General features: G+C 45.7%; 2 protein-coding genes across 2 annotated transcripts in view; both read left to right on the top strand.

The window, feature by feature from the left end:
• Window positions 1–6,208: 6,208 nt before the first annotated feature.
• LOC129715573 (fibulin-1-like) lies at window positions 6,209–19,171 on the top strand. Its single transcript, XM_055665445.1, has 7 exons — window positions 6,209–7,774; window positions 9,316–9,432; window positions 10,155–10,286; window positions 12,202–12,339; window positions 13,722–13,853; window positions 13,993–14,133; window positions 18,011–19,171. Exons 1-7 carry the CDS (start codon window positions 7,765–7,767, stop codon window positions 18,178–18,180), a joined length of 840 nt encoding a protein of 279 aa, XP_055521420.1. The 5' UTR covers window positions 6,209–7,764; the 3' UTR covers window positions 18,181–19,171.
• LOC129715574 (adhesion G protein-coupled receptor E1-like) overlaps window positions 18,748–19,641 on the top strand; it is a 37,233-nt gene continuing 36,339 nt past the window's right edge. The window contains exon 1 of the mRNA XM_055665446.1: window positions 18,748–18,793. Within this exon, the coding sequence (XP_055521421.1) occupies window positions 18,748–18,793 (46 nt within the window). The remainder of the gene's footprint in view (window positions 18,794–19,641) is intronic.

The raw sequence follows: 19,641 nt of genomic DNA on the forward strand, positions 1-19,641 counted from the left end.
GACAATCACTAGTACTCTCACCGACGAGAGTTCAATTCAGTCTGAAGAAGGGTCTTCTCTCCAGAGTCGCTGCGCTGCCTGTCCTGCTGAGTTACTCCAGCTTTATGTCTATCTTCAATTTCAGAGAAATACAATTTCTCACGGGGGGCTTATAATGTCTCTAAACCCCTCTGGGACCCTCTGAACACATCCAAACCCCCTCTATTCCCCCCTATTTCCCTCTATAACACTTCTGAACACTTCTAAACCCATCTGAAGCCCTCTAAACTGTTTAAACCCCTCTAAACTAGGAGGCTGCAAGGTGACTTGGATAGGCTGGGTGAGTGGTCAAATGCATGGCAGATGCAGTATAATGTGGATAAATGTGAGGTTACCCACTTTGGTGGCAAAAACAGGAAAGTAGACTATTATCTGAATGGTGGCCGATTATGAAAAGGGGAGATGCAACGAGACCTGGGTGTCATGGTACACCAGTCATTGAAAGTAGGCACGCAGGTGCAGCAGGCCGTGAAGAAAGCGAATGGTATGTTGGCATTCATAGCAAAAGGATTTGAGTATAGGAGCAGGGAGGTTCTACTGCAGTTGTACAGGGCCTTGGTGAGACCACACCTGGAGTATTGCGTACAGTTTTGGGCTCCTAATCTGAGGAAGGACATTTTTGTCATAGAGGGAGTACAGAGAAGGTTCACCAGACTGATTCCTGGGATGTCAGGACTTTCATATGAAGAAAGACTGTATAGACTTGGCTTGTACTCGCTAAAATTTAGAAGATTTAAGGGGGATCTTATAGAAACGCACAAAATTCTTAAGGGGTTGGACAGGCTAGATGCAGGAAAGTTGTTCCCGATGTTGGGGAAGTCCAGAACAAGGGGTCACAGTTTAAGCATAAAGGGGAAATATTTTAGGACTGAGATGAGAAAAACATTTTTTACACAGAGAGTGGTGAATCTCTGGAATTATCTGCCACAGAATGTAGTTGAGGCTAGTTCATTGGCTATATTTAAGAGGGAGTTAGATGTGGCACTTGTGGCTAATGGAATCAGGGGGTATGGAGAGAATGCAGGTACAGGATACTGAGTTGGATGATCAGCCGTGATCATATTGAATGGCGGTGCAAGCTCAAAGGGCCGAATGGCCTCTACTCCTGCACCTTGTTTCTATGTTTCTATGACTGCGTCCAACTGCTGTCTGGTTCGTTGATCGGTTCGTAGATATTAACTGTTTTGGGAGAGAAAAATGCAGACCAAACGTGTTAAACAGAAATTGGTCAGATATTGAGCTTTACACAGTAAGAAATCATGTGAAATCATCACTGAATTTAATTTTAAATGAATGTACCTGCATGCTATACTGTTTAGTTTGAAGATACAACCAGATAGTCTACTGAGTTCGCACCGACAAGCGATTTTTGTTACAGATTTGACAATATTATTTGGCGGCCAATCAATCGCTGTCTCTAAAGGGGTTACATCCAATCACCAACCAGCTTGCTTTAAAATACCCGTCCAATCAACAACTAGGTCTCCTCCCATCCAATCATCCGCTGTCTCCAAGGGCATTAAGTCCAATCACATAATGCAGTTTAATGGTAATTAGCAGCTACGGTAAAGGTTGGAAGCCAGCGGAGCTACTGACAGTCAAACGGGAGGGAGCAGGAGAGATTCACACAGTGTATAATCCATAGCACCTAGTGTACAATTTCATAATATATACTAAATAACTGGGCTGACACACCTTGGCTGGGAACCTGGGGCCCACCAAAATTGTTCCCAATTGGGCCCCGCACATCCTAACGCCGGCCCTGATAGCAGTTTGAGGGTTTGAGCACAGCTTAAGAATTAGTTTGCAAATTTTAATTTTAGATGGTATTAGTAAAATTGTTGGTGGTTATTTAAAAAAAAAACTAATTTGGTTACTAGTGTTCTTTTAGGATATAAAATCTGCAACCCTTACCTGGATGTTAACTTTTGAAACATCCATTGGTTACGCACGGTGACATAGTCATGCCTCACCACGCGCTGCACGTACGAGGCGAGGACACCTGCGTGCGATCACAATACGCCCTCGTGCATACGCGATACGTCACACCAGATGCGCGCAAATATTTTGTACCCTGCACTATCCTGGACGCAGCGCGATACCGCCCGGAACTCCATACCCCTCCGAGCTTCTCCATGCAACCGTCCCGCGTTGCCCACACGCTACCCGTGCGTCTCAATGCAACGACGAGGTCACGTAAATGGCGCGCAAATGGGCCAAGTGGGACAGGCCTTATGTCTGCATCAAACAGGGAATAAATCCCAAGATTCAGCAGATCAGACAGTCTCTGTGGGGGGAGAGACAATGTCTCGGGTGAAACGGCCTTCGTGAGAACTGGAAATGAAGGAATGGGTGAATGAGGAGAGATAGAGAGAGAGAGAGAGAGAGAGAGAGAGAGAGAGGGAGGGAGAGAGAGAGAGAGAGAGAAACAGGGAGAGAAAAGAGAGAGGGAATGCAACAGGGAGAGAAAAGAGAGAAAGAGAATGCAACAGGGAGAGAAGAGAGAGAGAATGCAACAGGGAGAGAAACACTAAGGGGCAGAAAACGCAAGTGGGTGTTGTGTACAGGCCACCTAACAGTAGTAGTGGAGTTGGGGATGGCATCAAACAGGAAATTAGAAATGCGTGCAACAAAGGTAAAAAGTTATAATGGGTGACTTCAATCTACATATAGATTGGATGAATCAAATTGGCAGGGGTGCTGAGGAAGAGGATTTCTTGGAATGTAATTGGGATAGTTTTCTAAACCAACATGTAGAGGAACCAACGAGAGAACAGGCTATTCTCGACTGGGTATTGAGTAATGAGGAAGGGTTAGTTGGCAGTCTTGTTGTGCGTGGCCCCTTGGGCAAGAGTGACCATAATATGGTTGTTCTTCATTAGGATGGAGAGTGACATAGTTAATTCAGAAACAAGGGTTCTGAACTTAAAGAAAGGTAACTTTGAGGGTATGAGACGTATATTGGCCAAGATAGACTAGCAATTGATTGTTAAAGGGTTGACGGTGGACATGCAGTGGAAGGCATTTAAAGGCTGCATGGATGAACTACAACAATTGTTCATCCCAGTTTGGCAAAATAATAAATCAGTGAAGGTAGTGCATCTGTGGATAACAAGGGAAATCAGGGATAGTATCAAAACAAAAGATAAAGGACTGGGAGAAATTCAGAGTACAGCAGAGGACAAAGGGCTTAATTAGGAAAGGGAAAATAGATTATGAAAGAAAATTGGCAGGGAACATAAGGGAGAACCAGTGGATGTGTTGTATCTGGACTTTCAGAAGGCTTTTGGCAAGGTCCCACATAAGAAACATAGAAAGATAGAAAATAGGTGCAGGAGTAGACCATTCGGCCCTTCGAGCCTGTACTGCCATTCAATATGATCATGGCTGATCATCCAACTCAGTATCCCGTACCTGCCTTCTCTCCATACCCCCTGATCCCTTTAGCCACAAGGGCCACATCTAAGTCCCTCTTAAATATAACTGGCCTCAACTACCTTCTGTGGCAGAAGGTTCCAGAGATTCACCACTCTCTGTGTGAAAAATGTTTTTCTCATCTCGGTCCTAAAGGATTTCCCCTTTATCCTTAAATTGTGACCCCTTGTCCTGGACTTCCCCAACATCGGGAACAGTCTTCCTGCATCTAGCCTGTCCAACCCCATAAGAATGTGTGTAAGTTTCTATAAGATCCCCCCTCAATCTTCTAAATTCTAGCGAGTACAAGCCGAGTCTATCCAGTCTTTCTTCATATGAAAGTCCTGACATCCCAGGAATCAGTCTGGTGAACCTTCTCTGTACTCCCTCCATGGCAAGAATGTCTTTCCTCAGAATTGGAGACCAAAACTGTACGCAACACTCCAGGTGTGGTCTCACGAAGACCCTGTAAAACTGCAGTAGAACCTCCCTGCTCCTATACTCAAATCCTTTTGCTATGAATGCCAACATACCATTCGCTTTCTTCACTGCCTGCTGCACCTGCATGCCTACTTTCAATGACCGGTGTACCATGGCACCCAGGTCTCGTTGCATCTCCCCTTTTCCTATTCGGCCACCATTTAGATAATAGTCTACTTTCCTGTTTTTGCCACCAAAGTGAATAACCTCACATTTATCCACATTATACTGCATCTGCCATGCATTTGCCCACTCACCCAGCCTATCCAAGTCACCTTGCAGCCTCCTAGCATCCTCCTCACAGCTAACACTGCGCCCCAGGTTCGTGTCATCCAGAAACTTGTAGATGTTGCATTCAATTCCCACGTCCAAATCATTAATATATATTGTAAATAGCTGGGGTCCCAGTACTGAGCCTTGTGGTACCCCACTAGTCACTGCCTGCCATTCCGAAAAGGACCCGTTTACTCCTCCTCTCTACTTCCTGTTTGCCAGCCAGTTCTCTATCCACATCAATACTGAACCCCCAATACCGTGTGCTTTAAGTTTGTATACTAATCTCTTATGTGGGACCTTGTCAAAAGCCTTCTGAAAATCCAGATATAACACATCCACTGGTTCTCCCTTATCTACTCTACTAGTTACATCCTCGAAAAATTCTATAAGATTCGTCAGAGCTGATTTACCTCTCGTAAATCCATGATGGCTTCCTTAGTGAAGACGGAACCAAAGTAGTTATTCAATTGGTCTGCCATGGCCTTGTTCCCCATGATCAATTCACCTGTTTCTGACTGCAAGGGACCTACATTTGTTTTAACTAATCTCTTTGTCTTCACATATCTATAAAAATCTTTGCAGTCAGTTTTTATGTTCCCTGCCAGTTTTCTTTCATAATCTATTTTCCCTTTCCTAATTAAGCCCTTTGTCCTCCTCTGCTGGACTCAGAAATATAAGAGATTAGTATACAAACTTAAAGCACACTGTATTGGGGGTTCAGTATTGATGTGGATAGAGAACCGGCTGGCAGACAGGAAGCAAAGTGTAAACGGGTCCTTTTCAGAATGGCAGGCAGTGACTAGTGGGGTACCGCAAGGCTCAGTACTGGGACCAGCACTGAGCTATTTACAATATATATTAATGATTTGGACGAGGGAATTGAATGCAACATCTCCACGTTTGCAGATGACACAAAGCTGTGGGGTAGTGTTAGCTGTGAGGAGGATGCTAGGAGGCTGCAAGTTGACTTGGATCGGCTGGGTGAGTGGGCAAATGCATGGCAGATACAGTATAATGTGGATAAATGTGAGGTTATCCACTTTGGTGGCAAAAACAGGAAAGTAGACTATTATCTGAATGGTGGCCGATTAGGAAAAGGGGATATGCAACGAAACCTGGGTGTCATGGTACACCAGTCATTGAAAGTAGGCATGCAGGTGCAGCAGGCAGTGAAGAAAGCGAATGGTATGTTAGCATTCATAGCAAAAAGATTTGAGTATAGGAGCAGGGAGGTTCTACTGGTTGTACAGGGTCTTGGTGAGGCCAGTTTTGGTCTCCTAATCTGAGGGACGGCATTCTTGTCATAGAGGGAGTACAGAGCAGGTTCACCAGACTGATTCCAGGGATGTCAGGACTTTCATATGAAGAAAGACTGGATAGACTCGGCTTGTACTCGCTGGAATTTAGAAGATTGAGGGATGCAGGAAGATTGTTCCCGATGTTGGGGAAGTCCAGAACAAGGGGTCCAAGTTTAAGGATAAAGGGGAAATTTTTTAGGACTGAGATGAGTAAACATTCAAACATTTTACACAGAGAGTGGTGAATCTCTGAAATTCTCTGCCACAGAATGTAGTTGAGGCCAGTTCATTGGCTATAGTTAAGAGGGAGTTGTGGCCCTTGTGGCTAAAGTGATGGTATGTGGCTAAAGTATGGAGAGAAGGCAGGAACAGGATACTGAGTTGGATGATCAGCCATGATCATATTGAATGGCGGTGCAGGCTCGAAGGGCCGAATGGCCTACTTCTGCACCTATTTTCTATGTTTCTGAAAGAGAGAGAGAGCAAGAGAGTGCAACAGGGAGAGAAAAAAGAGAGAAAGAGAATGCAACAGGGAGAGGAGAAGAGAGAGCGAGAGAGAGAGAGAGAGAGAGAGAGAGAGAGAGTGTGAGAGAGAGAGAGAGAGAGAGAGAGAGAGAGAGAGAGAGAGAGAGAGAGTGTGAGAGTGAGAGTGTGAGAGAGAGTGTGAGAGAGGGTGAGAGAGAGAGTGTGAGAGTGGGGGAGAGAGAGAGAGTGTGAGAGTGAGAGAGAGAGAGCGCAAGAGAGAATGCGTTTAAAGCATACGCTGGTGTGTTGCTGCATCCAGACAACAGACATTAGACAATAGGTACAAGTGTAGGCCATTCTGCCCCTCAACAAAGCACCGCCATTCACTGTAATCATGGCTGATTAGCCACAATCAGTACCCTGTTCCTGCCTTCTCGCCATATCCCTTGAGTCCGCTATCTTTAAGAGCTCTATCTAACCCTCTCTTGAAAGCATCCAGAGAATTGGCCTGAGGCAGAGAATTCCACAGATTCACAATACTCTGTGTGAAAACGTTTTTCCTCATCTCTGTTCTAAATGGCTTACCCCTTATTCTTAAACAGTGGCCCCTGGTTCTGGACTCCCCCAACATCGGGAACAGGTTTCCTGCCTCATAACCCTTAATAATCTTATATGTTTCAATAAGATCTCCTCTCATCCTTCTAAATTCCAGAGTACACAAGCCCAGCCGCTCCATTCTATCAACATAGTTACAGAGTGCAACAGGGAGCAAACTGTGTTACTATTGTGAAGGGTTTTCACTGTTCCCACAGATATTGACGAATGCAAATCCTCACCCTGTGGCAAAAACACGTTTTGTGACAAAACGCCGGGTTCCTACCAGTGCAACTGCATCGCAGGGTTTCATGCATCAGCTGCAACCACCGGCATTGGTGCAGAGGATTGTGAATGTTGGGACGTTTAGTTTAGTTTAGAGATACAGCACGGAAACAGGCCTTTCAGCACACCCAGTCTGCGCAGAACAGTCTGCACACTAACACTGTCCTACACACACTAGGATACGTTCACAATTATACAAAGCCAATTAACCTATAAACAGCACCGGTTGTCAGGTTCGAACCCGAGTCCCTGGCGCTGTAAGGCAGTAACTCTACTGCTGCGCCACCGTGTCGCCCTGTATAAGCAAAAAACAGAGAATAAATCAGCATCATCTGTTACGTTTGTCAAGGTGTCCTTGGCCTCTACAGATACTCGATCCTCCGCTCCAATGACACTCTTCTCTGTGTTTACGCCTCATGCCACCAATGGGCAGCAGTTCAAGGTGAAGGGGAAAAGATTTAATAGAAACATGTGGGGTAACTGTTTCACACAAAGAGTGGTGGGTGTTTGGAACAAGCTGCCAGAAGAGGTAGTTCAGGCTGGGACTATCCCAACATTTAATAAACAATTAGACAGGTACATGGACAGGACATGTTTAGAGGGTTATGGACCAAACGCAGGCAGCTGGGACATGTTGGCCAGTGTGGGCAAGTTGGGCCAAAGGGCCTGTTTCAACACTGTATCGCTCTATGACTCTATGCTGGTGTGTTGCTTCATCCAGGGTCACAGATTGCTGGCGTAACTGGGTTTACGATTGTGAAGGGTTTTCATTGTTCACACAGATATCGACGAATGTAATTCCTCGCCCTGTCATGTTAATGCAACCTGTCTCAACACAAATGGTTCCTACGACTGTACCTGCAACTCAGGGTTTCAGGAACCAGCCAGACATGCCGGAAAACGTAAAGGGCTGATGTGTGAAGGTAAGGACTTCATGTCAGCAAGAAGGCTTGTCAGCAATGCGGCACGGTGGCACAGCGGTAGAGCTGCTGCCATCTTCACTACGGGTGCTGTCTGTACGGAGTTTGTACGTTCTCCCCATGACCTGCATGGGTTTCCTCCAAGATCTCCGGTTTCCGTCTACACTCAAAAGAAGTCAGGTTTGTAGGCTTGATAAATGTAAAAATCGTCCCTTGTGTGTAGGTTAGTGTTCATGTGCGGGGATCGCTGGTCGGCGCTGGCGGGCCGAAGGGCCTGTTTTCCTGTTGTATGTCTAAACTAAACTAAACTGCGAATAAATCCCCAGCTACTGTTTGTGATGGTCACTCCTACAGGCAGATTCCTGTAATTCTAGATAATCCCCTTGCACTGCTCAGACAGAATCTCACTGAGAATCATCGTGGCGCAGTATTGGGGTCAAACATTGCTATTTGTTTTGTTCAGATTGAAGATTTGGTCAATGATTGTAAATACCTTGGAGACTGGGGAGTGAAGCTGTCCTGAGTAATTTCTAATCACAAACCAGTGGACAAGACATTTGCAAACTCCACCAGCAGTGACATCTGATGCTCAGAGAATCCCGTCAACATCCCACCATGACACCTTCCACACCCTGCCCATTGTTCTTCTTTGTCCATTCAGCATGTTGATGTTGTTTTTACCAGGCATGTTTCTGTCTCTGGGCCTTGTCGCCAAGGACAGTGTTTAATGCCCATCCCTACTTGCTCTTGAAGTTGATGGCGAGCTGCCTTCTTAAACTGCTGCAGACCATCTCGCGAGGTTGCTCCCGCAGTGGTGCTGGGGAGGGAGTTTCAGGAGTTCGATCCAGTACTGAGGAGGGAACGGTAAAATATTTCCACCTCAGGCCTTGGAGGGGCATCTGTAGATGCTGGTCCCATGCACCCAAAGCCCATGTCCTTGAGAGTTCAAGTTCAAGTTCACATTTATTGTCATATGCACCAATTAAGGTACACTGATATTTGAGTTACCATACAGCCATTCAAGTAAAAAGGACCCCATACACGATACAGTTTAACATAAACATCCACCACAGTGGAACCAACATTCCTCACTGTGACAGAAGGCGATAAAGTTCAGTCAATCTTCCTCCATTTGTTCACCCATGGACGGGGCCTTGAACTGTCCTCTGTGGCTGCTACGGACGGCCCGATGTACAAGCCCTCTTGTCGGGGTGATTGAAACTGACGTCCAGACGGATCAGAACACACTCTGTAGTTCACAGGTTTGGAAGGTGCTGCTGAGGTAGCCTTGGAGAGCGACCGGTGACTTCCATGGGGAATTTTAAAGCCAAACTCACTGGTGGTTGGGTCACAAGCAGGCCAGAGTACCCTCCTTGGATGGCATAAGGGAACCAGGTGGGTTTTAATGATAATTTGTTCATTTTGTGAGCACTTTTCTAAATGCCAACTGCTCCGGTGGAATTAGAATTTGCTTCTGTACATTGCACTCACATTGGACTCCTCTGTGTCCGTGTTATTGTGAAGGATTTTCTCTGTTCATGCAGATGTCGAGGAGTGTGTCTCCTATCCATGTGAGCGACACATGACCTGTACCAACACGGTGGGTTCCTACCTGTGCAACTGCAACGCAGGGTTCCACAGTACAGGAACGGATTGTGTAGGTAAGAACTTTACGTCACCATGAAATGGAGAATAAATCTTGGATCGAGGTTGAGGATGTTAATCCTCCAGGTCTGCCCTGCAGATTCCTGGAATTAAAGAACAGATTTCCCTTTCCCCTGAATCTCAGTCTTAAAAAAGACTCGACCCAAAACGCCATCCATTCCTTCTCTCCAGAGACGCTGTCTGTCCTGCTGAGTTACACCAGTATTTTGTGTCTATCAGCAGTGTAAACCAGCATCTGCAGTTCCTTCCTATACTTATTATACCGCAAATACCCAAAAATTAAATGTCTGAACGGGTTGGTACGTCTGGCCGTCGACATTGCTATTCCCCTACTGGATCCCCATCCCCACACAGTCCAACATTACCCACTCAGTGAAGGGGCTGGCCAATGCATGGCCCCAACAGAGTTACTGCTCAACCTGTCCACTCTTACCGACAGACAGTTTCCCGTCCAATCGAATCGAGGACAATTAGCTTCTGGCTTGTCCAAGGCCATTTGGTTCCTCAATTCCATTTGATCCATGCAGATCTATTCCTTAACTCCATCCATCTGTCTTCATTCCTCAACCCTTCATGCCCTTCTCAAGAAAAGCCGCTTGATCCTCTGTTCCAACGAGTGTCTGCTCTGTGTTTATGCTACATCCAGGGTCACAGAGTGCTCATGCAACAGGGAGCCAACTGGGTTTACCACTGTGAATGGTTTTCATTGTTCCCACAGATATCGATGAATGCAAATCCTTACCCTGTGTTGATAACGCAACGTGTACCAACACCGAGGGCTCCTATGAGTGCAAATGCAGCGCTGGGTTTCAGGAAGGGTCTGGCAACAGTGGAGGGAAGATCTGTGCAGGTGAGGACTTTAGGGCCTGTCCCATTTGGCCATCATTTACACGACAGGCTGATAGTGACGGAGCGAGCATCATCATGCGACTACAAATATTTTTTCTGTTCTGCAAGTAGAGTCAACGTATTGACATCATTTGTTAAGTGAAACATTGATAAAATTATTGTTTGCTGGAAAAATTCATTTATTTTTAAACTTTGTGAATTATTCCCAACAAACACAAATTTCTATTCCATTATAGCAGTTTGAGGGTTTGAGCACAGCTTAAGAATTAGTTTGCAAATTTTAATTTTAGATGATGTTAGTAAAATTGTTGGTGGTTATTTAAAAAAAGCCTAATTTAGTTGCTAGTGTTCGTTTAGGATATAAAATCTGCAATCCTTACCTGGATGTTAACTTTTGAAACATCCATTGGTTAAGCACGGTGACATAGTCATGCCTCACCACGCGTTGCACGTACGAGGTGAGGACACCTGCGTGCGACCGCAATACGCCCTCGTGCATACGCGATACGTCATGCAAGAGGCGCGCAAAGATTTTGTTTCCTACAATATCCAGGAGCGCCGCGCGATACTGCGCGCAACTCCATACTCCTCCGAGCTTCTCCATGCAACTATCCGGCGTGGCCCACACGCTACCCGTGTGGCTTAATGCAACGACGAGGTCACGTAAATGGCGCGCAAATGGGCCAAGTGCGACAGGCCCTTTTATGTCTGCATCAAACAGAGATTAAATCCCAAGATTCAGCAGCTCATTACCCACAGAGGCTGGCGAGACAGAGTCAATGTCTCAGGTCAAACGCCCTTCATGAGGACTGGAAATGAAGCAATGGGTGAATGAGGAGTGATAGAGAGAGCAACAGGGAGTGAAAAGAGAGAGAGAGAGAGAGAATGCAATGGGGAGGGAAGAGAGAGTGAGAGAATGCAGCAGGGAGAGAAAAGAGAGAGAGCGAGAGAGTGCAACAGGGAGAGAAAAGAGAGAGAGAGAATACAACAGAGAAAAAAGAGAGAAAAAGAGAATGCAACGGGGAGAGCAGAGAGAGCGAGAGAGAGGGAAAATGCGACAGGCAGAGAAGAGAGTGAGAGAGAGAGAGAGAGAGAATGTGACAGGGGAGAAGAGAGAGAGAGAATGCGCCAGGGAAATAGAGAGAGAGAGAAAAAGAGATGGAAAGAGTGAAACTGAAAGTGAGGGACCCAGGGAGATGGAGACACAGAGAGAGAAAGAGAGAAAGACAGTTAGCGAACTATAGGAGAGGCAGTGAAATACTTGCTGGATATCTGACGATTGAAAATTCCATTTGATCCAGGAAGATCTGTTCCTTAACTCCATCCACCTGGCTTTCTCCCTCAACCTTTCACTTAATGCTTTGGTCCAACGAGAGTCTGCTCTGTGTTTGTGACATACGCTGGTGTGTTGCTGCATCCAGACAACAGACATTAGACAATAGGTGCAGGTGTAGGCCGTTCGGCCCCTCGACCCAGCACCGCTATTCACTGTGATCATGGCTGATTGTCCAGAATCAGTACCCCGTTCCTGCCTTCTCACCATACCCCTTGACTCCGCTATCTTTAAGAGCTCTATCAAACTCTCTCTTGAAAGCATCCAGGGAATTGGCCTGAGGCAGAGAATTCCACAGATTCACAACCCTCTGTGTGAAAAATGTTTTTCCTCATCTCCGTTCTAAATGGCTTACCCCTTATTTTTAAACTGTGGCTCCTGGTTCTGGACTCCCCCTAACATCGGGAACATGTTTCCTGCCTCATAACCCTTAATAATCTTATATGTCTCAATAAGATCTACTCTCATCCTTCTAAATTCCAGAGTACACAAGCCCAGCCGCTCCATTCTATCAACATAGTTACAGAGTGCAACAGGGAGCAAACTGTGTTACTATTGTGAAGGGTTTTCACTGTTCCCACAGATATTGACGAATGCAAATCCTCACCCTGTGGCAAAAACACGTTTTGTGACAACACGCCGGGTTCCTACCAGTGCAACTGCATCGCAGGGTTTCATGGATCAGCTGCGACCACCGGCATCGGTGCAGAGGATTGTGAAGGTCGGGACGTTTTGTTTAGTTTAGAGATACAGCGCGGAAATAGGCTTTTCGGCACACCCAGATTGTCCCCGCACACTAATACTGTCCTACAAACACTAGGGAATGTTCACAATTATACAAAGCCAATTAACCTATAAACAGCACCGGTAGTCAGGTTCGAACCCGAGTCCCTGGCGCTGTAAGGCAGTAACTCTACTGCTGCACCACCGTGCCGCCCTGTATAAGCAAGAAACAGAGAATAAATCGGCATCATCTGTTACGATTGTCAATCCTACAGGAATGACCGGCAGATTCCTGAAATTTGAGAATGAACTCCTCTGAACAAACCTCACTGAGCATCATTGTGGGGTGGTGCTGGGGGTCAAACATTGGCTTTTTTATTCGTTCCTTTGGACAGATTTGGTCGACTATTCTGAATCATGTTGAGACTGGGGAATTAATATATTGCCCAGGTTGGTCCCTTGAAAACAGGGGACCATGTGATGTATCGCCCAGCAACTGGTCTGACCAGAGTTGGCAGCTCCAACTGGCTAGATCATTAGAAAATCAGAGGTGCAGGAGTAGGCCATTCAGCCTTTCGAACCAGCACCGCCTTTCAATATGATCATGGCTGATCATCCAAAATCAGTACCCCGTTCCTGCTTTCTCCCCATATCCTTTGATTACAATTCCACTTCCCGATCCCTAGTATTTTGTGTCTATCAGCGGTGTAAACCAGCATCTGCAGTTCCTTCTACACTTTTTATCCCACAGATACCCAAAAATAAAGATCAATTGCACGGCCACTTCCATCAACAAATCCCACGGGCAAACCGGGGGGGTGAAAAATGTTAGCGGTTTTCTTTTATTCCTTTTCACACATTAGATCATTGATTCTGAACATTTCAGAAACTGGGGAATGTGTTTATTGAGCTGGCAGGTCCCTTGGAAACTGGAGATGGTGAAATGTATCATCCAGGGACGTGTCTGAACGGGTTGATCATTGCCATTCCTCTCCTGGATCCCCATTCCCACACAGTCCAACATTATCCACTCAGTGAAGGGGCTGGCCGATGCATGGCCCCAACAGAGTTACTGCTCAACCTGTCCACTCTTACCGACAGACAGTTTCCCGTTCAATCGAATCGAGGACAATTAGCTTCTGGCTTGTCCAAGGCCATTTGGTTCCTCAATTCCATTTGATCCAGGCAGATCTATTCCTTAACTCCATCCATCTGTCATCATTCCTCAACCCTTCATGCCCTTCTCAAGAAAAGCCGCTTGATCCTCTGTTCCAACGAGTGTCTGCTCTGTGTTTATGCTACATCCAGGGTCACAGAGTGCTCATGCAACAGGGAGCCAACTGGGTTTACCACTGTGAATGGTTTTCATTGTTCCCACAGATATCGATGAATGCAAATCCTCACCCTGTGGTGATAAGGAAACTTGTACCAACACCGAGGGCTCCTATGAGTGCAAATGCAGCGCTGGGTTTCAGGAATTGTCTGGCAAAAGTGGAGGGAAGATCTGTGCAGGTGAGGACTTTAGGGCCTGTCCCACATGGCCGTCATTTACACGACAGGCTGACAGTGACGGAGCGAGCATCATCATGCGACTTCACGGAGACCAGTCCTAGTGATCTCACCAGGTTAACAATTGTCACTGTTTACACAGATATCGATGAGTGTGAATCCTTGCCCTGTCACCATAACACAACTTGTAACAACACGCTGGGTTCCTTCCAGTGCAACTGCAATGCAGGCTTTCATGCATCAGCTTTGTCCACCGGACTCCATGCAAATAAGATCTGTGAAGGTGAGGACTTTAAGAGATATTGGTACACTGATTATGTCGGCTGGAGCTGGTTACATTACCGGATTTCCTTCCAGGGAGGGTATAAAAGAAACAAATGGGTTTTCATGAGGGTACACAAAAATGCTGGAGAAACTTAGCGGGTGCAGCAGCATCTATGGAGCGAAGGAAATAGGCAACATTTCGGGCCAAAACCCTTCTTCAGACTAATTTTGTTCATTTTATGAGTGCCATCACTGATGAGTATTTCTCTAAATTCGCGCTGGAGTAGAGGGATTTGAATTCCAGTTTTGTAGATGACTATTTTGATTTTATCCCTGGACCACCAACACACTAGACACCAGAGTCCTCGTGTAACAGAGAACATTGCAGTGGCAGGGTGGTGCAGAGATGGACTCTGGGTGCTATCTGTATGCAGTTTCTACGTTCTCCCCGTGACCGCACAGGGTTTTCTCCTTCTGCACTGGTTTTCTCCCACGCTTCGAAGATATACAGGTTTGCTGATTAATTGGCTTCGGTAAAATTGTGATTGTTCCTTTTGAGTATTGTAGTGCTAGTATACGGCATGCACTCAATGGGCCGAAGGGCCTGCTTCTGCGCTGTGTCTCTAAAAGTCTCAGAAGTCTAAACAAGGTTTACAATTGTGAAGGGTTTCTCTGTTTCCACGGATATCAATAAGTGTGCGTCTTCGCCGTGTCACCGTGACGCGACGTGACAACATTGTGAGTTCCTTCCAGTGCAATTGCAACACAGAGTTTCTGGTCTCAGCTGCGACCACTGGGCTTGGTGCAGGGAAGATCTGTGAGGGTAAGGTCTTCACATCACCATGAAGTGGAGAATAAATCTCGAATTGGGAATGGGATTGGGAATGCTCCAGGATTGTTTTGCAGATCCCTGGAATGAAGGAATAATTTCCTGGCTGCTGCACTGTGGAAATTCCAAAATAAATAGCATAGGGTGGCGGTGGGTTGTGCCAGCTGGGTTCAATCAATCCAAAATAGGCCTATTTCTTACTTTTCATTCTAAATATATTAGAGATTGGGAGATGAGTTTATGGATCAGCCAGGTTCCTTGGATGGAGACCGTGTCATGCTGAGGAACATGTCCCATTGGGTCAGCAGTGCCAGCTGCCGTGGTCACTCCTGTCCCAAGCTCCAGCCTAGGCTCAACGCACTACTAAACACCACCAGCTTCTCGTTCTCACCCACAAACAGCAAACAATGGCTTGTTTCCTTTACCATCGTTACTTTTTTGCATATCTTTCATCAGTGCCGGATTTAGATGAAGAGAGGCCCTAAGCTGTTCCACTTGTGAGGCCCCCAACGACTGGACAGCCATGGCGGCCAAATCTCCAACAATTCAAAGCGAGGGAGAAAGTGCCCAGCGCCGACCAGTTGCCATTGCAGTGCGCATGCGCAGGGCGGCCGATGATGTGCTGGCCGTGGTTGTGCGCATGTGCAAGGCGGCCTGCCGTGCCGGCGGATGAGGAGCGAGCGGAGCCCGGCGGCCCGGACACCGATATTTTTTCCATATTTTTTCCATCCAGGCCTTCCATTCTTCAGTAAGTTTCAATGAGATGCCCCCATCATCCATCTAAACTCCACCAAGTACAGGCCCACAAACCGTGGGTTCAGCCAGAGCAGCGAGTGTGTTGGTGGTGAGGAACTGGTTGTTCTCTGCTCAAGGAACAGAATATTAGTTGCTCACAAGGTGAGGTCCATGATTTAGACCCAGTAATGATGTAGGACCAGCAAAGTATTTCCAAATAGGGTTGTGCATGACTTGGAGGGGAACCTGTGGGTGGTGGTGTTCCCAGCACCTGAAGCCCTTGTCCTTTTTGCTGATAAAGGTAAAAATGTCTGGAAGCAGCTGTTGGAGCAACCAAGGCAAGTAATCGACTGACTTCAATAGACAATAGGTGCAAGAGTAGGCCATTCGGCCCTTCGATCCAGCACCGCCATCCAATGTGATCATGGCTGAGCATCTTCAATCAGTACCGCGTTCATGCCTTCTCCCCATATCCCCTGACTCCGCTCTCTCTTGACTTCCTGTTTTTGCTACCAAAGCGGATAACCTCACATTTATCCGCATTAAACCTCATCTGCCATTCATCTGCCCACTCCCCCAACCTGTCCAAGTCACCCTGCATTCTCATAGCATCCTCTTCACAGTTCACACTGCCTCCGAGCTTTGTGTCATCTGCAAAGTTGCTATTGTTACTTTGAATTCCTTCATCCAAATCATGATGTATATTGTAATTAGTTGCGGTCCCAGCACCGAGCTTTGCGGTACCCCACTAGCCACTGCCTGTCATTCTGAAAAGGACTCGTTAATCCCTATTCTTTGTTTCCTCTCGGCCAACCACTTCTCTATCCATGTCAGCACTCTACCCCAAATACCATGTGCCCTAATTTTGCCCACTAATCTCCTATGTGGGACCTTATCAAATGCTTTCTGAAAGCCCAGATACACCACATCCACTGGCTCTCCCATGTACATTTTCCTAGTTACATCTTCAAAAAATTTCAGAAGATTAGTCAAGCATGATTTCCCCTTCGTAAATCCATGCTGACTTGGACCGATCTTGTTACTGCTATCCAAATGTTCAGCTATCTCATCTTTTATAATTGACTCCAACGTTCCCCACCACCGATGTCAGGCTAACTGTAGCAATGTTACAATATTTTGAGATTTAAAAACTCAAGTCTGTAATTTATCCCATCAGATAAAGCATTAAAAGAAGTTTAATTTGACACCTAATTCACTTTCATATCTCAAGTATATAAAACGTTATGGCCATTTTCATACTCGGAAATTAGCATCTTGTTCCCTATTGATTTTCTATGGACATAACAAAAACGCTGTGATCGTGGACAGTCAAAAGCCCATAACCTTCTTAAAAATTAAGAGAACTGAATGAAATGTTCAGTTATCGTAGATTGAAGCATTCTGAAACAAATATAAAATAATCTTACTTGGATGACCTGAAATTAAAGCATATAATTAGTTAGTTACCCAAGTGTAGCTAATTTCAAACTTCAATTACTAGATCTAAACATCTATCCATTTCTTAATAAATGATTAACATTTTTAAATAGCCTAAGTGTCCAAATAATATTCATAAATAATTCACAATAAAACATGATTTTTAAATCTCATTTACATTAATTTATAGGCCAAATGGAAGGAATTTAGTGTTCAATTGCTGTAAAAAAGTCCATTTTAAATCAGCTTTCTAGTGGGTTCCTGTGAACGCGCTGGTTTAGAACATTCACATTGTGGTAGATTTGTGCCTCAAATGCCCAGAAAAATACTGCGGGATATAATGGGCCCAAAATGAGCTACTCGCAATATTAAACTTTGTATAAAGGGATCTTAAGAAGCCCTTTTTAATGTAAAAATAAGCAGCCTACGTTCTGTTATTTGCTCTATGCAACCCTGACAGCTGCCGGTGGTCGCGGGTTTAGAGATTGATTTTTAAACTACTATAACTATTATACGAGGCCTTTAAAACTAATAATAGCTTTTGCGACGGAGTCTTCCAGCGATTTTTCGTTAATAATTAACTAGGCTGAACATCTTCGATTTGAGCAGCCTAGAGAAAATCGCGTTTTAAACACGCCCCCTCTAAACGGCGCCAAAATCGCGCACACCCGCAGCGACAGATTTTCAGCGACGCTTCAGGTATGCTTTGCAACATACCTACTAACTGGTCTACAATTCCCTGTTTTCTCTCTCACGCCTTTCTTAAAAAGTGCGATAATCTTCCAAGGACATTTCCTGCAGTATTGGTTACATAGGCCAGTCCTGGGGATCACACCAAGTTAATAACGAATAAACAATGTGTTTTTGTTGTTAATGATTGTCACTGTTTACACAGATATTGATGAGTGTGAATCCTCGCCCTGTCACCATAACACAACTTGTAACAACACTCTGGGTTCCTACCAGTGCAACTGCAACGCAGGGTTTCAGGCATCAGCTTCGTCCACCGACCTCCGTGCAAATACGATCTGTGAAGGTGAGGACAGGAAGAGTCAACCACATTAGTGCGTAGGTCATGTGTGCTTGACCTGGTGAGAACACCAGATCTCCTTCCCTGGAGACGTGAGAGAAACTGATGGTATATTTGTGACAACTTGTTCATTATTGTGAGCACCATTACTCATGATTAGTTGTTTCCTATATTCCCGCTGCTGTGATGGGATGTGAATCTGAGTTTGTAGATGGAGACTGTGATGATTTTATCCTGCACCACCAACATACTCTGACCAGACACAATGTCCTCAGGTTACAGAGAACAACGAGGTTTACCATTGTGTAGGTTCTCAAGTTGGCATTGGAGTTTCCTACCCTTCATATTATCCTGCAGATTCCTGGAATTAACAAAGGATCTCATGGACGTTGTCGTCAGCCAAGGCCACATGAAGGTCGTAGTGTTTTCAAAGAAGGCTGGGGTCACTTGGGATTTGTTGTCCACTGAAATTCAAAATTCAAACCTGGTTAGAGCCCAACCTGAGCCTGAGCCCAACCCGGAGTTGTGTTCCGCTGGAGGCGGTCAAGTCAAATGGTTTAACTTTACTTTGGACATGGATGTGAATGTGTGGGGATTGGGAGATGGAGATGTGGACCAGGCTGTGCCCTTGGAAGCAGCGGTCATGTGGTAACTCCAAATTTTCAGTACCATATGTATTGCCCCCAGTACCAGCTTAGCTGGGTCCCCTGCTAAGTGTGAAGAATTTACTCCATTTTTCACCCGCAAAGTTAAGAACATCAGATCGAATATTTCCCCTCCCATCCATGACCTAGCTGTCTCATTGGTCTGTTCTTCAAAATTAGACTGTTTCCAACCCGTTACTCTACCCTCCCTTGTAAAGCTGGTCACCACTATGAAACCTGCTACCTGCCCCCTCAACGTTGTCCCCTCTGCCCTTCTGAAGGATGTCATTGCAATAGCTGGTCCCAACATCCTCGCCATCATCAACAATACTCTGGCCACTGACACTGTTCCTACCTGCTTCAAGCATGCAGGGGTCCAGCCACTCCTGCAAACACCTAACCTAGACCCCCCCCCCCCCTTGCCTAAGCAACTAGAGGCCTATTTCCAAACTGTCTTTCCTTTCAAAAGTCCTTGAACAGGTAATTTTATGTCAACTTATGCCTTACCTTCACCAAAATACCATCCTGGAAACTTTCCAATCAGGTTTCAGGCCCCACCACAGCACAGAGTCTGCCTTGTTCAATGTATATACGACCTGCTTCTCACCATCGACTCCGGCGATTGTGCAATCCTGCTCCTTCTCGACCTCAGCACAGCATTTGATACTGTCGACCACACCATCCTAATTGACCGTCTCCAGTACGGGGTTGGTATTGATGGTACTGAACCAGCTCAGAGAACCAGCTCAGAAATCAACCCTGAGCTGGTTCGTTTCCTACCTCAAAGATAGGAGATTCTTTACAAACATAGGCAACTCTTTCTCCTCCCGAGCTAGCCTTTGCTGCGGGGTT

Source organism: Leucoraja erinacea, unplaced genomic scaffold (genome assembly GCF_028641065.1).
Source record: "Leucoraja erinacea ecotype New England unplaced genomic scaffold, Leri_hhj_1 Leri_125S, whole genome shotgun sequence".
NCBI lineage: Eukaryota > Metazoa > Chordata > Chondrichthyes > Rajiformes > Rajidae > Leucoraja > Leucoraja erinaceus.

Bases quoted from the DNA above. Each gene is read 5' to 3' on its own strand.
- LOC129715573 (XM_055665445.1), top strand. The intron at 9,433-10,154 runs GTAAGAACTTTA...TTGTTCCCACAG, and splicing joins TACAGGAACGGATTGTGTAG to ATATCGATGAATGCAAATCC. The intron at 14,134-18,010 runs GTGAGGACTTTA...CTGTTTACACAG, and splicing joins TGCAAATAAGATCTGTGAAG to ATATTGATGAGTGTGAATCC.